Consider the following 20,397-nt stretch of genomic DNA (forward strand, 5'->3'; position numbering starts at 1 on the left):
TGGCCTCATAAAATGAGTTGACAGTTTTCTTTCCATTTCTATATTTTGGAACACTTTCAGGAGAATAGGAATTAATTCTTCTTTAAATACTTGGTAGAATTCCCCTGGGAAGCTGTCTGGCCCTGGGCTCTTATTTGTTGGGAGATTTTTGATGACTGCTTCAACCTCCTTACTGGTTATGGGTCTGTTCAGGTTTTCTATTTCTTCCTGGTTCAGTTGTGGTAGTTAATATATCTCTGGAAATGCATCCATTTCTTCCAGATTGTCAAATTTGCTGGTGTATAGTTGCTCATAATATGTTCTTATAATTGTTTGTATTTCTTCAGTATTCATTGTGATCTCACCTCTTTCATTCATGATTTTATTTATTTGGGTCCTTTCTCTTTTCCTTTTGATAAGCCTGGCCAGGGGTTTATCAATCTTATTAATTCTTTCAAAGAATCAGATCCTAGTTTCGTTGATTTGTTCTATTGTTTTTTTGGATTCTATTTCATTGATTTCTGCTCTGGTCTTTATTATTTCTCTTCTCCTGCTGGGTTTAGGCTTTCTTTGTTGTTCTTTCTCTACTCCTTTAGGTATAGGTTTAGGTTGTGTATTTGAGACCTTTCTTGTTTCTTGAGAAAGGCTTGTATTGCTATATATTTTCCTCTCAGGACTGCCTTTGCTGTGTCCCATAGATTTTGAAAGTTGTGTTTTCATTATCATTTGTTTCCATGAATTTTTTCAATTCTTCTTTAATTTCCTGGTGGACCCATTCATTCTTTAGTAGGATGCTCTATAGCCTCCATGTATTTGGGTTCTTTCCAAATTTCTTCTTGTGATTGAGTTCTAGCTTCAGAGCATTGTGGTCTGAAAATATGCAGGGAATGATCCCTATCTTTTGGTACTGGTTGAGACCCAGTTTGTGACCCAGGATATGATCTATTCTGGAGAATGTTCCATGGCACTAGAAAAGAATGTGTATTCTGTTGCTTTGGGATGGAATGTTCTGAATGTATCTGTGATGTCCATCTGGTCCAGTGTGTCATTTAAGGCCTTTATGTCCTAGTTTATCTTTTGCTTGGATGATCTGTCCATTTCAGTGAGGGGCGTGTTAAAGTCCCCTACCATAATTGTATTATTGTCAATGTGTTTCTTTGATTTTGTTATAATGCTTATATGGTTGGCTGCTCTCATGTTAGGGGCATAGATATTTAAAATTGTTAGATCTTTTTGTCAGACAGACCCCTTAGGTATGATATAGTGTCTTTCATCATCTCTTACTATAGTCTTTGGCTTAAAATCTAATTGATCTAAGGATTGCCACCTCAGCTTTCTTTTGATGTCTATTAACATGGTAAATTGTTTTCCACCCCCTCACTTTAAATCTGTAGGTGTATAAATGAGTTTAAAATGAGTTACTTGGGGCGCCTGGGTGGCTCAGTGGGTTAAAGCCTCTGCCTTCAGCTCAGGTCATGGTCCCAGGGTCCTGAGATTGAGCCCCGCATCAGGCTCTCTGCTCAGCAGGAAGCCTGCTTCCCCCTCTCTCTCTGCCTGCCTCTCTGCCTACTTGTGATCTCTCCTGTGTCAAATAAATAAATAAAATCTTTTAAAAAATAGAATGAGTTTCTTGTAGACTGCATATTGATGGGTTTTGTTTTTTTATCCATTCTGATACCCTGTGCCTTTTGATTGGGGCATTTAGCCCATTTACATTCAGGGCAAGTATTGAAAGATATGAATTTAGTGCCATTGTGTTGCCTGTAAGGTGACTATTACTGTATATTGTCTCTGTTCCTTTCTAATCTACTACTTTTAGGCTCTCTCTGCTTAGAGGACCCCTTTCCATATTTCCTGTAGAGCTGGTTTGGTGTTTTCAAACTCTTTTAGTTTTTGCTTGTCATGGAAACTTTTTATCTCTCCTTCTAGTTTCAATGATAACCTAGCTGGACATAGTATACCTGGCTGCATGTTTTTCTCATTTAGTGCTCTGAATATGCCAGTTCTTTCTGGCCTGCCAGGTCTCTGTGGATAAGTCTGCTGCCAATCTAATATTTCTTCCAAACTTCTTTTCTGGACCTGCTTCAGGATTTTCTCTTATCGCTTATCTTTCAAATTTTCCCCTCACAGTCCAGTAGTTTTTTGTCTCCCTTTTGCTCAGCTTCTTTATTCTCTGTCTTTGGTCTTCTATATCATTAATTCTCTCTTCTGTCTCATATCCTAGCAGTAAAAGCCTCCATTTTTTGATTGCACCTCATTAATAGCTTTTTTGATTTCAGCTCAGTACGTTTTATTCTTTTATTTCTCCAGAAATGGCTTTTATTTCTCCAGATAGTGTTTCTCTAAAATCCTCCATGCCTTTTTTGAGCCCAGCTAGCACCTTGGGAATCATCATTTTGAACTCTAGATCTGACATATTACCAGCATCCATATTGATTAGGTCCCTAGTCTTCAGTACTGCCTCTTGTTCTTTTATTCGTGGTGAGTTTTTCTGCCTTGTCATTTTATCCAGATAAGAATATATGATAGGGATTGCATTAAATGTGTAGATTGCTTTAGGTAGCATAGATATTCTCACAATATGTGTTCTTCCAATCCAGGAACATGGAACATTTTTCCATTTCTTTGCGTTTTCCCCAATTTCTTTCATGAGTTCTTTATAGTTTTCTGAGTATAGATTCTTTGCCTCTTTGGTTAGGTTAATCCTAGGTATCTTATGGTTTTGGGTGCAATTGTAAATAGGATTGACTCCTTAATTTCTCTTTCTTCTGTCTTGTTGTTGGTGTATAGAAATGCAACTGATTTCTGTGCATTGATTTTCTATCCTGACACTTGACTGAATTCCTGTACAAGTTCTAGCAGTTTTGGAATGGAGTCTTTTGGGTTTTCCACTGATAGTATCATGTCATCTGCAAAGAGTGATAATTTGATTTCTTCTTTGCCAATTTGGATGCCTTTAATTTCTTTTTGTTGTCTGATTGCTGAGGCTAGAACTTCTAGTACTATTTTGGAAAACAGTGTGAAGGTTCCCTAAAAAGTTGAAAATAGAGCTACCCTATGACCCAGCAATCACAGTACTGGGTATTTACCCTAAAGATACAAACAAAGTGATCCAAAGGGGCATGTGCACCCGAATGTTTATAGCAGCAATGTCCACAATAACCAAACTATGGAAGAAGCCTAGCTGTCCATCAGCAGATGAATGGATAAAGAAGAGGTGGTATAGATATACAATAGAATACTATGCAGCCATCAAAAGAAATGGAATCTTTCCATTTGTGATGACATGGATGGAACTAGAGGGTATTATGCTTAGTGAAATAAGTCAGCTGGAGAAAGACAGCTATCATATGATCTCCCTGTTATGAGGAAGTGTAGATGGAACATGGGGTATTTGGGGATAGGAAAAGAATAAATGAAACAAGATGGGATCGGGAGGGAGAGAAACCATAAGTGGCTCTTAATCTCACAAAACAAACTGAGGGTTGTGGGGGGAAGGGGGGACAGGAGTGGGGATGGGGTTATGGACATTGGGGAGTGTATGGGCTATGGTGAGTGCTGTGAAGTGTGTAAACCTGGTAACTCACAGACCTGTACCCCTGGGGATAAAAATACATTATATGTTTATTAAAAAAATAAAAAAATTAATAATTTATTAAAAAGTACACTTTGCTAAAAGAAGTTAAAGGAAAAAAAAGAATATATGAACAAGAGAATAAAATACTAAAATGGTGGCAAAGACTCCAGAAAAATATGTGTTAACCAAATCAGAAGAGACCCCAAATTGTGGGGAGAAGAAAGGGGGTAAAAAGAAGTTAAAAAATAAAAAAAAAGAAAAAGAAAAAAGAAAAAATACATATTAGACTGCTGAATAGGACAGAACTGCCCACTTGATTTTGGGAGCATTTTGCTCTCTTAGAAGAAACTACCTCCCAAAATTTTAAATAAAGAAACACACACACACACTTTTATTTATTTATATTTATATTTATACAAAAATAAGTGTAAACATGAGGAAATGATGGAATGTGACTGTAAAGATGAAAATTTTAAAAAATTCTAAAAAAAAAAATTTGATATGATAAGTTGGTTGGGAAAAGAAAAAACAAGAAAGTGGAGATAATTTACTCAGGCTGGAGACTAGAACAAACCCTGTGCTAGATTTAGGGTATATTTTGATCAATTAGAAATTGTATCCCTAAATTTTTTAGAAGAAAAAACCCTATGTGTATATAAAAGATAGAGTTAGATACAATGAAGGATAAAATATGACTATAATAACAAAGGTTCAAAATGATTTTTTAAAGAAAGTTATTGTTAAGATTAGCGAATTAAAAAATGTTAAAAGAAGAAAGGGTAAAGGTTAAAAAATTATAATAAGAAAAAAAATTAATTAACTTTGCAAGACTAAAGAATCAAGGGGAAAAAGCCATGAGTTCCATGATTTGCTTTCCCCTCCTCTGGAATTCTGCTGTTTTCTCTGATCAGTGATCTTGTTCTTGGCTGGATTTCTTGCTGGTCTTCTCAAGGAGGGACCTGCTATAGTGATTCTTAAGTGTCTTTCCCCAGGAAGAATTGCTTGCCCTTGCCAAGGGATGGGCTAAGTAACTTGCTCCGGTTGGGTCTTGGGAGCTTTTGTTCCCTGAACTCTTTCTGTAGAGCTCTGGAGGATGGGAATGAAGATGGTGGCTGCCCAGTCTCCAGCCCAGAGGAGCCGAGAGCTCAGAGTCCCCTCCTCAGTGCGTCATTGGAGAAAAGCGTTCAATCACTTCCATCTCCCTGGTCTCCAGCAGTGCTCTGAGCTCACCTAGCCTGTGACTGAGCTTTTCTGTCTCTGGCACACAGCCCCATTTGGAGTCTCCAAACCTAGCAGATCCCTATTGCTCTTCCAGGGGGTCTTCCTGGATCTGCCATTTGTGGGGTCCCTGCTCAAAGGGCAGTGGTCCAACTGTGCCACGGATCACAGTTTAAGGTAACCCTGAGTTGAGAGCTCACTCCTCTGCTCCATCTTTGTATCTGACTTCCCCCCTCTAATACCTGCAAGCTCTGCTACACTCAGACACCCCTGATCCTGATCCTTCTGTGACCCCATGGGACCTGAGACCACCATGTCCCCACAAGGGCTCCACCCCCGCTTAGCCTCTGGAGTGATGTTCCTCAGTGGAGCAGACTTCTAAAAGTTCTGATTTTGTGCTCTGTTACTTCACAACTTGCCAGAAGCTGGCCCCTTCCCCTGCAGACTATCTTCCTCTCACTTTAGATTCACTTCTTGACAGGTCCTACCTTTCAGAAAGTGGTTGATTTTCTGTTTCTAGAATTGTTGCTCTTCTCTTTGATCCCCTGTTGGATTTGTAGGTGTTTGGAATGGTTTGATAAAGATCTAGCTGAACTCCTGCTACCTGAAGTCATCTCAGCCTGCTACTGAGATGCCATCTCAGTAGCAGTCAAGCCTGCCATCTTGACTCCTCCCCCCAACCCTCTGGTTTTTAAAACCAAAAAGACGTGGGGATTTGTCTTCCTTGTGTGAGCTCCCTCGTGCAAGGACCTATTTCTTTCCCCTCTCTGCACATGCAGCTCTCTCCCTTCTGTGAGCACTTTTCCTCCACCTTTCTGACCTTCCTAAACTTTCAGATACAGATTCTTCCCCTTCTCCCTCTCCTTTTCCTTTTTCTCCTCCCCGCCTTCTCCTCCCCCCTTCTCCTCCTGTTACTCCTCCTCCTCCTCCTCTTCCTTCTTCTTTTTAAGATTTTATTTATTCCTCTGAGAGAGAGGACAAGCAGAGGGAGGGACAGAGGGAGAGAGAGAGAGGAATAAGCAGTTTTCCTACAAAGCAGGGACCCAATTTGGGGGCTCCATTCCAGAACCCTGGGATCATGACCTGAACCGAAGACTTAACCTACTGAGCCACTCAGGCACCCCAGATGTAGCTTCTCTATATTTAGTTGTGGAATTTGTTTTTCTAGTCTTTGGATCTCTCTCTGATTTGTTGACTTGGATGTGGATTATTTCTATTTGTGAACATGGGATGGGGTGAGCACAGTGTCCTACTCCACCATCATCCCAAGCTCCCCCATATTAATAATTTATTAAATGGTGAAAAGACAGACTATAGGTGTTATTAATCTGTCATTTTAATCTGTTGAAATAATTTTTTTCAGCTATCAACCTGTAGTTGACTATGTAGATGCTCAATTTGAGGCCTATCTTCAAGAAGAATTGAAAATTAAACGTTCCTTCATTGACTACCATGATTCCCGTATACATGTGTGTCTTTACTTCATTTCACCTACAGGACATTCCCTGAAGTCCCTTGATCTATTAACTATGAAGAACATTGACAGTAAGGTGTGTTAGATAAATCCATCAACCTACCAAGATTTGATAATTATTTTGTGATAATATATAACTTGAAGGTATTTACATAGAAGAACTTGTTAATTTTAATATGTTAAAATATATTTTTCTTTTCTTTTTTTAAAAAATGTTTTTATTTATTTATTTGACAGAGATCACAAGTAGGCAGAGAGGCAGGCAGTGGGGGGGGGGGGGGGGAGCAGGCTCGCCATGGAGCAAAGAGCCCAATGTGGGGCTCAATCCCAGGACCTTGAGATCATGACCTGAGCTGAAGGCAGAGGCTTAACCCACTGAACCATCCAGGCAACCTCTGTTTCCTATTCTTATAAACACACCAGTCACATTGGATTGGGGCCTATTCTAATGACCTTATTTTCACTTGATCACCTCTCTAAAGAGTCTTTTCTGAGATACTTGGGGTTAGGGCCTCAACATATGCACTGGGGAGGGATGATACATTGAGCAGGTACTAGCATTTGATAAATTTCAACCTTAGCTTTCCAGAAACATTTAATTAGGTGTGTATTAGGAAAATAAGATAAAGTTAAAAAATTTTAAAATAGGGCACCTGGGTGGCTCAGTGGGTTAAGCTGCTGCCTTTGGCTTGGGTTGAAGTCCCACGTCGGGCTCTCTGCTCAGCGGGGAGCCTGCTTCCCTCTCTCTCTCTGTCTTTCTTTTTTTTATTATTAATATATTTATTTTCAGCATAACAGTATTCATTATTTTTTCACCACACCCAGTGCTCCATGCAATCCGTGCCCTCTATAATACCCACCACCTGGTGCCCCAACCTCCTACCCCCCCTTTCTGCCTACCTCTCTGCCTACTTGTGATCTCTCTGTCAAGTAAATAAATAAAAATATTTAAAAAAAAGATTTAAAAAATTTTAAAATAAAAATTTACAGTTTTTTTTATGATTAAAATCATAGAGGTTGTGGCAGCTTTTCTGTATTTTTGAAATTGATTTCATTATACAGTACTATAAAACAATCCCATTAACATTTACCTGTTACTCCTGATTGTGTGAATCATAAAGTTTTCATGATCCTGGTTAGTGGTCCTATCACAGAGGATTCAGGATTTAATATGTATGTATATATTTTTTCCAGTAGAGGATAAATACATGTGAAAGAAACTTTTATGTCATGAGTTTTTTTTCTACACTTTATTAGGTTGAGGAGAGAAAAAGTTGTAAAATTTTTATCAAAGAAGTCCTGACTTGTGCTATGTATTGTTCAAACTGGAAAGAAATTTTGTACCTAATCTTTTTTTTTAAACATCTTAATTTTATTTTATTTTTTCTAATGTTTCAAGATTCATTGTTTATGCACCACACCCAGTGCTCCATGCAATATGTGCCCTCCTAATACCCACCAACAGGCTCACCTATCCTGTACCTAATCTTATATGTCACCATGTTGTTGAAAGAAGTTAGATTTCTAGTTAAAATCAAGAGATGGCTCAATTTCTTGATCATTAGGATATTCAACCACTAGGGACACATAGTTTTATTTTTAATTTTATGGGTAGCTGTTATCATAAAAAAATTTCCAGATATAGAAAATTACTTTTATTTTTTTTTTTACAGGAACATTACATAGAAGGGTGAGCAATGGTGTGTGTGTGTGTGTGTCTGCTGTCTTCTCTTCTAGGTTGCTCAATTCTCTTTGCAATAAGTGACTTTCATCCCTCAAATATGAACACTTAAGGGATTATTAACATGGAAATTTCTACTTGTTATGTGTTAAGGTTTTGCTATCATTAGAAGATAGCTTTCTCAGCAATATGACCCAAAATATTTATGTTAAACTTGAACCTATCTTAGTAGTTGTCTGCTTTTTACTGTAGAAGGTTCTATTTAAGATTCTAAAATTTGAACATCAGTGTTATAGTGAGGCCCTAGATTTGTACAAGGATTTTTAAAAAATGCACTTTGAAGAATCTAAAATAAAAACAATATACCTAGAACTGACTTTTATGCACACTTACAATATCACAGAACTTGACATTATATATCTATGATTTGATAAGATACTTTCACAATAAAAACAGATATTTTATAATTTTGTGTATTTTTAATTTCTACAAAGTTTAATTATTAAAATGTAACTGCATGGAGACAGGAGTGATCATATTGCAGAACTACAAAGAAAAGTTTATGAATAAAATTTCAACCTCAAATATGCAATTTAGAAATAATACCTTTTTAAAAATATCAAATGATATTTGTGAGCAAGATTTATATATATATATATACACACACACACACATACACACACATTCAGTCTTCAAGGTATGGTAACAAAAAAGGTATATTATTTTTAGGTGGCCTTTGAAAACCACAAACAAATATATCTACAAAGACATGGATTTATGAAGAAGGTGATGAAAATGAAAGAGAATTAACTTAGTATAAATTAATATTATTGTATAGTATTAATTATAGTAATAATGTAATGTATAGTATTAATGTATAGTATTGATGCAAGTTACTCCTGACTTTGAGCACTCAGTTTAAGAAATCAAATTGAATATGAATTAATTTGACTCTCTTATTCTACTATGTACATTTTAATAACTCTAAATGTATGGAAAGTTTAAGATAGTTTGAGAAAATAAATTTGGAACTTCTAAACCTGAATTCTGATAAAAGATTAATATTCAAAAGTACTAATGATTTTGGACAGCCATTTTGTGACAAAGGTATGGTAGTAGCCAGTGATTATCTAGTTATAAAAATTTTACTGTGAGAGATTATGAGGTTTTGACATAAAAACTCCAGGAATAACAACAAATCCTTGATGGTGAGATTTTGTTTGGCTCTTTATTTACAGGTGAACATTGTACCATTGATTGCCAAAGCAGATACAATTTCTAAAAATGATTTACAGAAATTCAAGTGTAAAATAATGAGTGAATTGGTTAGCAATGGCATCCAGATATATCAGTTTCCAACACATGATGAAACTACTGCTCAGGTGAACTCCTCAATGAATGTAAGATTTTATTTTATTTTTTAAAAATTTTTATTGTGTTATGTTAGTAACCATACAATACATCATTAGGTTTTGATGTAGTGTTCCAAGATTCATTGTTTATATATAACACCCAGTTCTCCTTGTAATACGTGCCTTCCTTAATACACCACCAGATTCACCCATCCCTTCTCTGCCCCCTCCAAAACCTTCAGTTTGTTGGAGTCCACAGTCTCTCATGGTTCATCTCCCCCTCCGATTTCCCCTAATTCACTTTTCCTTTCCTTCTCCTAATGTCCTCCATGTTATTCCTTATTTTCCATAAGTAAGTGAAACCACGTGATCCTTGGCTTTCTCCGCTTGGCTTATTTCTCTCAACATAATCTCCTCCAGCCCCATCCATGTTGATGCAAAAGTTGGGTATTCATCTTTTCTGATGGATGAGATATAGTCCATTATATATATGGACCACATCTTCCTTATATTCATCAGTTGAAGGGCATCTCAGATCTTTCCACAGTTTGGCTACTGTGGACATTGCTGCTATAAACCTTGGGGTGCATGTGGCCCTTCTTTTCACTACATCTGTATCTTCAGGGTAAATACCCAATAGTGTAATTCCAGGGTTACAGGGTAGCTCTATCTTTAATTTTTTGAGGAATCTCTACACTGTTTTCCAAAGTGGCTGCACCAACTTGCATTCTCACCAACAGTGTAAAAGGGTCCCCTTTTCTCCATATCCTCTCCAACATTTGTTGTTTCTTGCCTTGTCAATTTTGCCATTCTAACTGATGTAAAGTGGTATCTCAATGTGGTTTTGATTTGAATTTCTGGCCAATGATGATCAACATTTTTTCATGTGCCTGTTAGCCCTTTGCATGTGTTCATTAGACAAGTGTCTGTTCATTTCTTCTGCCCAGTTTTGACCTATCTGTATTTTGTGTGTTTAGTTTGAGAAATTCTTTATTGATCTTGGAAATCAGCCCTTTGTCTGTAGTGTCATTTGCAAATATCTTTTCCCATTCTGGGGTTGCCTCTTTGTTTTGCCAACTGTTTCCTTTGCTGTGTGGAAGCCTTTCATCTTGATGAAGTCCCAAAAGTTTATTTTCACTTTTGTTTCCCTTGCCTTTGGAGATGTGTCTTGAAAGAAGTTGCTGTGACTGATGTCAATGAGGTTACTGCCTATGTTCTCCTCTAGGATTTTGATGGATTCCTGTCTCACATTGAGGTCTTTCATCCATTTTGAGTTTATCTTTGTGTATGGTGTAAGAGAATGGTTGAGTTTCATTCTTCTGTACATAGTTTTCCAATTTTCCAAGCATCATTTATTGAAGCAACTATATTTTTTCCATTCCATATTTTTTCCTGCTTTGTTGAGTATTAGTTGACCATAGAGTTGAGAGTCCATAACTGGACTCTATACTCTTCCATTGGTCTATGTGTCTGTTTTTGTGTCAATACCATGATGTCTTGGTGGTAAACTTTGTAATATAGCTTGAAATAAGGCAACATGATGCCCCCATCCTTGTTTTTCTATTTTAACATTTTTTGGCAATTCAGAGTCTTTTCTGTTCCATACAAATTTTAGGATTGTTTGTTCCAGCACTTTGAAAAATGCCAATGGTATTTTGATCAGGATGGCATTGAAATTATAGATTGCTCTGGGTAGTATAGACATTTTAACCATGTTTCTTCTTCCAGTCCATGAGCATGGAATGTTTTTCCATCTTTTTGTGTCTTCTTCAATTTCTTTATTGAGTGTTCTGTAATTCCTTGAATATAGATCCTTTACCTCTTTGGCTAGGTTTATTCCAAGGTATCTTATGGTTTTTGGTGCTATGTAAATAAAATTGAATCTCCAATTTCTCTTTCTACAATTACATTCTTAGTATATAAGAAAGCAACTGATTTCTATGCATTGATTTTATATCCTGCAACATTACTGAATTGCTGTATAAGTTCTAGTAATTTTGGGGTGGAGTCTTTTGTGTTTTCTACATAAACTATTATGTCATCTGCGCAAAGAGAGAGTTAGACTTCTTCTTTGCCAATTTGAGTACCTTTTATTTCATTTTGTTGTCTGATTGCTGATTGCTGTTGCTAGAAGCACTATGTTGAACTATAGTGGCAATAGTGGGCATCCTTGTGTTCCAGATCTAAATGGAAAGGCTCTCAGGTTTGCCTTATTAAGAATGATGTTCTCTGTGGGTTTTTCATAGATGGATTTTATGAAGTCGCGGAATGTTCCCTCTATCCCCATACTCTGAAAATTTTTAATCAGGAAAGGATGCTATGTTTTGTCAAATGCTTTTTCTGCATCAATTGAGAGGACCATGTTGTTGTTCTCTCTTCTCTCATTGATTTGTTCTATCACATAGATTGATTTGAAAATGTTGAAATACCCTTGCCTCCCGGGGATAAATTTGGTTGTGGTGGATAATTTTTTTAATGTAGAGTAGAACCCTATTACCTAGGATCTTGTTGAGAATCTTGGCATACATATTGGTCAGGGATATTGTTCTGGAATTATCCTTTTTGATGGGGGTTTTTGCCTGGTTTGGGATCAAGGTAAGACTGGCTTCATAGAAAGAGTTTGGAAGTTTTCCTTCTGTTTCTATTTTTTGAAACAACTTCAGAAGAATAGGTTTTATTTCTCCCTTTGATGTTTGGCAGGCTTCCTCAGGGAATCCATCAGGTCCTGGCCTCTTGTTTTTTGGGAGGTTTTTGATCACTTCTTCAATCTCCTTGCTAGATATTGGTCTATTCAGGTTGTCAAGTCTTCCTGTTTCAGTCTTGGGAGTTTATAGGTTTCCAGGAATGCATCCATTTCTTCTAGGTTGATTAAGTTATTGTCATATAGGTGTTGATAATAATTTCTGATTATTGTTTCTATTTCCTTAGTGTTAGTCGCGATCCCCCCTTTCAATCATGATTTTATTATTCTGGGTCCTTTCTCTTTTCTTTTGGATTAGTCTGGTCAGTGGTTTATCACCTATTAATTCCTTTAAGGATCCACCTTCTAGTTCCCTTGATGTGTTCTACTGTATATTTGGTTTCTAACTGATTGATCTCTGCTCTAATCTTAATTATTTCCCTTCTTGTGCATGGGTTAGGTTTAATTTGTTGTTGATTCTCCCATTCTTTCAGGTGTAAAGACAGTTTGTATATTGAGGATTTTTCTTTTTCTCTTTTGTCTTTCTTTCTTTCTTTTTTTTCTTTCTTTCTTTCAGCTTGGATGGCTATGTATTTCCCCCTTAGGACTGCCTTTGCCCTATTCCATAGGTTTTGGAATGAAGTGTTTTCATTCTCATTGGTTTCCAGGAATTGTTTAAGTTCTTCTTTGGTTTCCTGGGTGATCCAAACGTTCTTGAGCAGAATAGTTTTTAGCTTCCAAGTGTTTGAATTTCTTACAAACTTTTTCTTGTGATTGAATTCCAGTTTCAAAGCATTGTGGTCTGAGAATATGCAGGGAATAATTTCTATCTTTTGGTACTGGTTGAGCCCTGATCTGTGACCCAGTATGTGGTCTATTCTGGAGAAAGTTCCATGTGAGCTAGAGAAGAATGAGTATTCTGTTGTTTTAGGGTGGAATGTTCTGCATATATCTATGAGGTCCATCTGGTCCAATGTGTCATTCAAAGCTATTGGTTTTTTTTTGTTGTTGTTGTTTGTTTGTTTGTTTGTTTTTGGTTCTCTGCTTGGTTGATTTGTCTATTGCTGAGAATGGTGTGTTAAGATCCTCTACAATTAACATATTCTTATCAATATGCCTCTTTATTTTGGTTAACTGTTGGCTTATGTAGTTGGCTGCTCCCATATTGGGAGCATAGATATTTACAATTGTTAGATCCTCTTGTTGGATAGATCCTTTAAGCATGATGTTGTGTCCTTGTGTATCTCTGACTACAGTCTTTAGCTTAAAATCTTATTTGTCTGATCTGAAAATCACTACCCCAGATTTCTTTTTGCAGTCCATTGACATGAAAGACGGTTCTCCGTCCCTTCACTTTCAGTCTGAATGTATCTTTAGGTTCAAAATGTGTCTTTTGTAGACAGCATATGGATGGGTCATGTCTTTTCATCCAATCTTCAACCCTGTGCCATTTCATGGGATCATTTAGGCTTTTCACATTGATTATGAAAGGTATGATTTTATTGTCATCATGTTATGTGAAGTCCTTGTTTCTACAGATTGTCTCCATATATCTCTGTTCTGTATCACTCTTGGGGTCTTTATGCTTTTATAGAACCCTCCTGAATATTTCTTGCAGGGCTAGATTAATGGCCACATATTCTTTCAGTTTTTGCCAGTCTTGGAAGCTCTTTATCTCTCCATCATTCTAAATGACAGCCTTGCTGGATCAAGTATTCTTGGTTGCATGTTGTTCTCATTTAGGACCTTGAGTGAGTCTTGCCTTTCTGGCTTTTCAGGTCTCTGTGGACTGGGCTGACATTATTCCGATGTTCCTCCTCCTATGCCCAACAATCTCTTCCCCCTAGCTACCCTTAAGATGGTTTTCCTGGTTTTAAGATTCGTGAGTTTCACTATTACATGCCTGGAGGTTGGTCTGCTTTCCTCGATCTTGGGGACTGATATTCTCTCTGCCTCTAGGATGTGAATGCTTGTTTCATTCTCCAGACTAGGGAAGTTCTCAGCTAGGATTTGCTCAACTGTATCATCTAGTCCTCTCTCTCTCTCCAGCCCCTCGGGGATCTCAATAATTCTGACATTGGAATGTTTCATGGCATAATTTATTTCTCTAATTCTGTTTTCATAGCTTCTAATCTGCTTGTTCCTGCCCTCCTCCTACTCCTTTTCTATCAGTTTGTCTTTTAGATCACTAATTCCTTTTTCTACCTCATTTGCCCTAGCTGTTCAAGTGTCTAGATTAGATTGGGTCTCACTAATAACATTTTAAGGTTCTGCTAGATCAGCTCTCACTTCTGCCCTTAGAGAATCTATGTTGCCACTAATTGTTTTCTCCAACCATCTTCTGGTTACCCTGAATTCTATTTCTGGATAGCCACCTTGGATTCTATTTCTGATACCGTGCTTATAGCCATATCCTTTAGTTCTGTGGCAGATATCACAGTCTGAATTTTTCCTGTGTTGGGGGTTTCTCCTCCTAGGCATTCTGGTGAGGAGTGGTTGAGGGAATGTACAGAGACCAAACTGTTGACCACAACCCAAGCAAGATCCACCTGTTTTATAGAGACCTTAGGGTTGTCGGCCTCTTGTTCTTCTGGCTTGTTATTTGGAGGAGGCACCTGCTGTGCTGTTACTCAGGCAATGCTGTTTGGGCAGAGTTCCCATGTTCCTTGTTGGAGGAGGGTTGGTCAGGAAAAATCAGTTTTGGGGGGCTTGCTTTCTGGTGGCTTTTCCTGGTGGCTTTCTCTGTCTCTACAAAGCACATACAACACAGAATTGACTGTATTCAAACTTCTGTCTCAGAACAGAGAGATTGCATTCTGTTCTCCAGAGAGTGCTCCAAGCCATACTGACTTTGTTTTTGTCTATGCTCCTAAAAACCTCAGTATCCTGGGTTGTATGCCACACAGATGCACTCCCAGTCCTTGCTTCCATGTCCAGACACATCTTTGTCCTTCATGCTTCTAAAACCACCAAATCCTCCCCCAGTTCATTTGCATGCCCCTATAGCTCCAGGTTTCAGTCTGAGGGGCTGCCCTAAGTCCTTTCCATGCCACTACTGCTCTGTGAGCCTGTGCCTGGGCCCCAGTGAGGGACACTTGTGCTCCTGTGTTATTTCAACTTCCCCATAACATGGCTTACACAGAATTGTATCTCCCTGTGTCATACCGTGAAACCAGCTGCCAGAGATAGTCTGTTGGTATAGATCTGGATATATATTCTTACATCTCAAAATGTTCAGGGGTTGTTCAGAATTGTCTGGTAGATATCCAGCTCAATTCAAGGGGCTGGTTGAAATACAGTCCCCTACTTCTCCACCATCTTGCTTGCAAAAAATAAACAAGCAAACACACACACACACACACACACACACACACACACACACACACACCCCAAAGAGACTTTAAATCTATTGTAGGAAATCTCTTTTCTCTCTTTCCCTTCAATCCCCTCCCCTTCAACTCTTCCTTCCTTCCTTCCTTCTGTTCTCTCTCCCTCCCTCCCTCCTCTTTTTCCTTCCTTCTTTCCTTCCTTTCTTTCTACCTTCCTTTCTTTCTTTCCTTTCTTCTCCTTCCTCCTCCACCTTCTCCTCCTCCTTCTTCTTCTTATTCTTCTTTCTTCCCTTCTTTCCTTCCTTCCTTCTTTCTACTTCCTTCCCCCCTTTCTTTCTTGCTTCTCTTCTCCTCTGCTACCTGTCAGATCGCCTCCTCAACAACCCCAGGCAACCACTAATCGATTTCTGTCTGTAGTTGATTGCTCTCTGTTATGGACATATAATATGAAGAGAATTAATGATATTTGGTCTTTTCATGTACTTATTTTCTATTAGCATATCTTCCCAGGAGAAATATTTGTTTATATCCATTTTATAAGGATCAGGAAAATGGAAACAAAGATCCATTTTTTTCTTTTTTTAAAATTTCTTTTCAATGAATTCCCAAATTCATTGTTTTTGCACCACACCCAGTGCTCCATAATACCCCCCACTAGGCTCACCCAACTTCCCACCTCCCTCCCCTCCAAAACCCTCAAGTTTTTTTCTCAGCGTCCACAGTTTCTCATGGCTGATCCCTCCCTCCAATTTCCCAACTCCCTTCTCTCCAGCTCCCCATGTCCTCCATGTTATTCCTTATGCTCCACAAATAAGCGAAACCATAGTTGATTGACACTCTCTGCTTGACTTATTTCACTCAATGTAATCTATTTCAGTACCCTAACCCCCCCATCTCCCTCCAACAATCCTGTTTTTTCCCTATAGTTAGGAGTCTTATAGTTCATTTCCATCTCTGATTTCATCTTATTTCATTTTTCCTTCCCTTCCCCTCTGTTCATGTTTTGTTTCTTAAATTCCACATGAGTGAAATCATATGCTATTTGTCTTTCTCTGACTGACTTATTTCACTTAACATAATACCCTCTATTTCCCTCCATGTCATTGCAAATGTTAAGATTCCATTTTTAGATGCCTGAGTAATATTCCATTATATATATATATCACATCTTCTCTATTCATCCATCATTCAATGGACATTCAATAGACATTTGGACTCTTCCCATAATTTGGCTATTGTTGATAATGCTTCTACAAACATCAGTACTTTTGTATCCTTTGGGTAAATACCTAGTATTGCAATTATCGGATTTTAAGGCAGTTTTATTTTTAACTTTTTAGGGAAACTCTGTAGAGTTCTCCAGAATGACCGCAACTGTTTGCATTTCCAACAACTGTGCAAGAAGATTCCCCTTTTTCCACATCTTTGCCAACACCTCTTGTTTCTTGTGTTGTCAATTTTAGCCATTCTGGCAAGTGTGAGGAGGTATATCATTGTGGTTTTGAATTGCATTTCCTTGATGATAAGTTATGTTGACCATCTTTTCATGTGCCTGTTAGTCATTCGTATGTTCTTGGGGAAAGTGTCTATTTAGGTCTTCTGCCCATTTCTTAACTAGATTATTATTTTTGTTATTGTTGTTGATTTGATAAGTCTTTTATAGGCTTTGGATGCTAACCCTTTATCAGATACAAAATATGCAAATATCTACTCCCATTCCATTGGTTACCTTTCAGTTTTGTTGATGGTTTCCTTTGCTCTTCAGAGGCTTTTTATCTTGGTGAAGTCTCAATAATTCACTTTTGCTTTTGTTTACTTTGCTTCAGGTTATATGTCTAATAAAAAGTTGCAAGGTTGGTGCACCTGGGTGGCTCAGTGGGTTAAAACCTCTGCCTTTGGCTCAGGTCATGATCCCAGAGTCCTGGGATCAAGCCCCACATTGGGCTTTCTGCTCAGCAGGGGGCCTTCTTACTCCTCTCTCTCTGCCTGCCTCTCTGCCTACTTCTGATCTCTGTCTGTCAAATAAATAAATAAAATCTTTAAAAAAAAGTTTCAAGGTTGAGGTCAGAGGGGTTTTAGCTTGTGTTCTCCTCTAGGATTTTGAAAGATTCCTATATCACATGTAGGTCTTTCATCCCTTTTGAGTTTATTTTTGTTTTATGATGTAAGCAAGGGGTCCAATTTCATCCTTTAGCATGTTGCTCCCCAGTTTCCCCAACACCATTGTTGAAGAGACTGTCTTTTTCCCTTTGGATGTTCTTTCCTGATTTATTGAAGATTAGTTGACCATAGATTTGAGAGTTCATTCATGGGTTTTCTGTTCTGTTCCATTGATCTATGTGGCTGTTTTTGTTTCAGTACCATACTGTCTTTTTGTTTTTAGATTTTACTTCTTTATTTGACAGAGAGAGAATACAAGCAAGGGGAACTGCAGACGGAGAAGGTGGAACAAGCTCATCACTAGGCATGGTGCCTGATGCAGGGCTTGAACTCAGAACTTTGGCATCATGACTTAAACTGAAGGCATACACTTAACAGACTAAGTCACCCACGTGCTCCTGTACCTTAATATCTTGATGGCTACAGCTTTGTAACATAGTTTGAAACCCAGAATAGTGATGCCTCCAGTTTTGTTTTTCTTTTTCACAATTCTTTGGCTATTTGGGGTCTTTTCTGGTTCCATACAAATTATAGGATCATTTGTTCTAGCTCTGTGAAAACTGCTGATAGTATTTTGATAGGGATTGAATAGCATAGATTGCTTTGGTTAGTATAGACATTTTAACAGTGTTTGTTGTTCAAAACCATTAGCACAGAATTTGTTCCATTTATTTGTGTCCTCTTCAATTTCTTTCATAAGTGTTCTATTGTTTTCAGAGTGTAGACTTTTTGCTTCTTCAGTTATATATGTTCCTAGGTATCTTATTGTTTCTGGTGCAATTGAAAATGGGATCGATTCCTTGGTTTCTTTATCTGCTGCTTCATTATAGGTGTACAGAGGCATAACAGATTTTAGAAGAAGATGGCAGAGGAGTAGTGGATCCTGGTTTTGTCTGGCCCCTGGAATTCAGCTAGATACCTATAAAATCTTTATGAACATCTATGAACTCAACTGGAGCTCTAAGAAAAGAATTGCTGAAATTCTCTGAATAGAAAAGCAACTATTTTTGCAAAGAATCCTAGGCCATGTATCTGAAGATTAAACCATGGGGGTAGGGGTAGGGAGCCTCCATAAGCTGGCTACTGCAAAGTGATATAGCAGTGGAGTGCAAAATCAAAACTTCTAGACATCTGCTTCAGTGATGGGTGTTCTGGTCTGAAAGGCACTCAGGTGGCAAAGCAGGCAGAATCCTAAGTGGAATAGCATAGTCTCAGGATCCCTGGCGTCACAAAAAGAAAAGGGGTACCTGAGGGTTGCAGAGTTTCCAAACACTGGAACAGGGAAGCCAGCTGCAAACAGAGAGGCCAGAAATGGGCTTTCAACTTTGTGTTGCCATAAACAATGAAGCTTGGTCTGGTCAGGCAACCACTCTCCAAGCAAGGGCCCAGCAAGAGGCAGAACTGTGGCAAGACCTTTCTCTAACCCCTGCGAGGAGTGGTGCAGTGCATGCCACTGGAGACTCTAAAGTCTGGAGACTCAAAATGGGGTTAGGAGCCCAAGGTAAAGATGCTTGGTCACAGCCTGGGTGAATACAGATGGAAACCAGGGAGACAAGAGTGACTGACTGGTTTTCTGTGAGGACTTATTGAAGAATGGGGGGTGCAGTATTTAAGATCTGGGGCTGGAGATTGAGAGACTGCCATTTTGATATTTATCCTCTAAAAGTGCAGAAATCTTTCAGGGAACAAAAGCCACATAGAACAATCTAGAGGCATTCACACTGAACCCAGCCTCCTAACAAGGACGGTGCAATTCTGAGGAGGCAGACACCTGAGAACCAGTACAACAAATGCCTCCCCTGGAAGATCAGCTGGAACATCCTAATACCAAGAGGTTTTTTTTTTTTTAATTGGAAAAAATGTTTTTATTTTTATAATTAAATATTTTTTATTATGTTCAATTAAGCAATATAGTATATCAAAGTTTTTAATGTAACGTTCAGTGATTCTTTAGTCGCGTATAATACCCAGTGATCATCACAACACATGCCCTCATTAATACACATCACTGGGCTATCCCCTCTCCTCACCCCTCCCTTCTGTAAGCCTCAGTTTATTTCCCAGAGTCCAGAGTCGCTCATAGTTTTTTCTCCTTTCTTATTTCTTCCCACTCAGTTTTCTCTTCCTTCCCCTGTGGGCCTCTACACTATTACTTATGTTCCACATATGAGTGAAACCATATGATAATTGTCTTTCTCTGCTTGACTTATTTCATGTAACTTAATCTCCTCCAGTTCCATCCATGTTGATGCAAATGGAGGGTATTCGTCCTTTCTGATGGCTGAGTAATATTCCATGGTATATATGTGCCACATCTTCTTTATCTATTCCTCAATTGAAAAGCCTGTCAGTTCCTTCCATAGTTGGGCTATTGTGGACATTGTTGCCATGAACATTGGGATGCATGTTCCCCTTCTTTACACTACATCTCTGTATGTGGGGTAAATACCTAGTAGTGCGGTTGGTAGGTTGTAGGGTAGTTCTATTTTCAATGTCTTGAGGAAACTTCATACTGTTTTCCAGAGTGACTATACCAGCTTAAATTCCCACCCACAGTGTAATAAGGTTCCCCTTGCTCCACATCTTCCTCAACACTTGTTTCCTGTCTTGTTAATTGCCATTCTAACTGGTGTAAACTTATATCTCATTGTGGTTTTGGTTTGAATTTCCCTGATGTCTAGTGATGTTAAACATTTTTTCATGCATCTGCTAGTCATTTGTATGTCTTTGGAGAAGTGTATCTTCAGTCTTTTGCCCATTTCTTGACTGGATTATTCGGGTTTTGGGTGTTGAGTTTGAGAAATTCCTTATAGATCTTGGATACCAGCCCTATCTTAATTCGCAATATCTGCTCCCTTTTGTGGGTTCCCTCTTAGTTTTGTTGACCATTTCCTTTGCTGTGCAAGAGCTTTTTATCTTGATGAAGTCCCAAAAGTTCATTTTCGCA

The 20,397-nt window shown here is 38.3% G+C and overlaps 1 protein-coding gene across 1 annotated transcript in view; it reads left to right on the forward strand.

Annotated features, from left to right (window-relative positions):
• Window positions 1–20,397, forward strand: part of SEPTIN14 (septin 14) — an 83,833-nt gene that overhangs the window by 17,046 nt on the left and 46,390 nt on the right. Inside the window, exons 5-6 of the mRNA XM_059415938.1 lie at window positions 6,138–6,324; window positions 9,168–9,329. Coding sequence (XP_059271921.1) covers window positions 6,138–6,324; window positions 9,168–9,329 — 349 coding nt within the window. The remainder of the gene's footprint in view (window positions 1–6,137; window positions 6,325–9,167; window positions 9,330–20,397) is intronic.

This window comes from Mustela nigripes, chromosome 11 (assembly GCF_022355385.1).
Source record: "Mustela nigripes isolate SB6536 chromosome 11, MUSNIG.SB6536, whole genome shotgun sequence".
NCBI classification, from domain to species: domain Eukaryota; kingdom Metazoa; phylum Chordata; class Mammalia; order Carnivora; family Mustelidae; genus Mustela; species Mustela nigripes.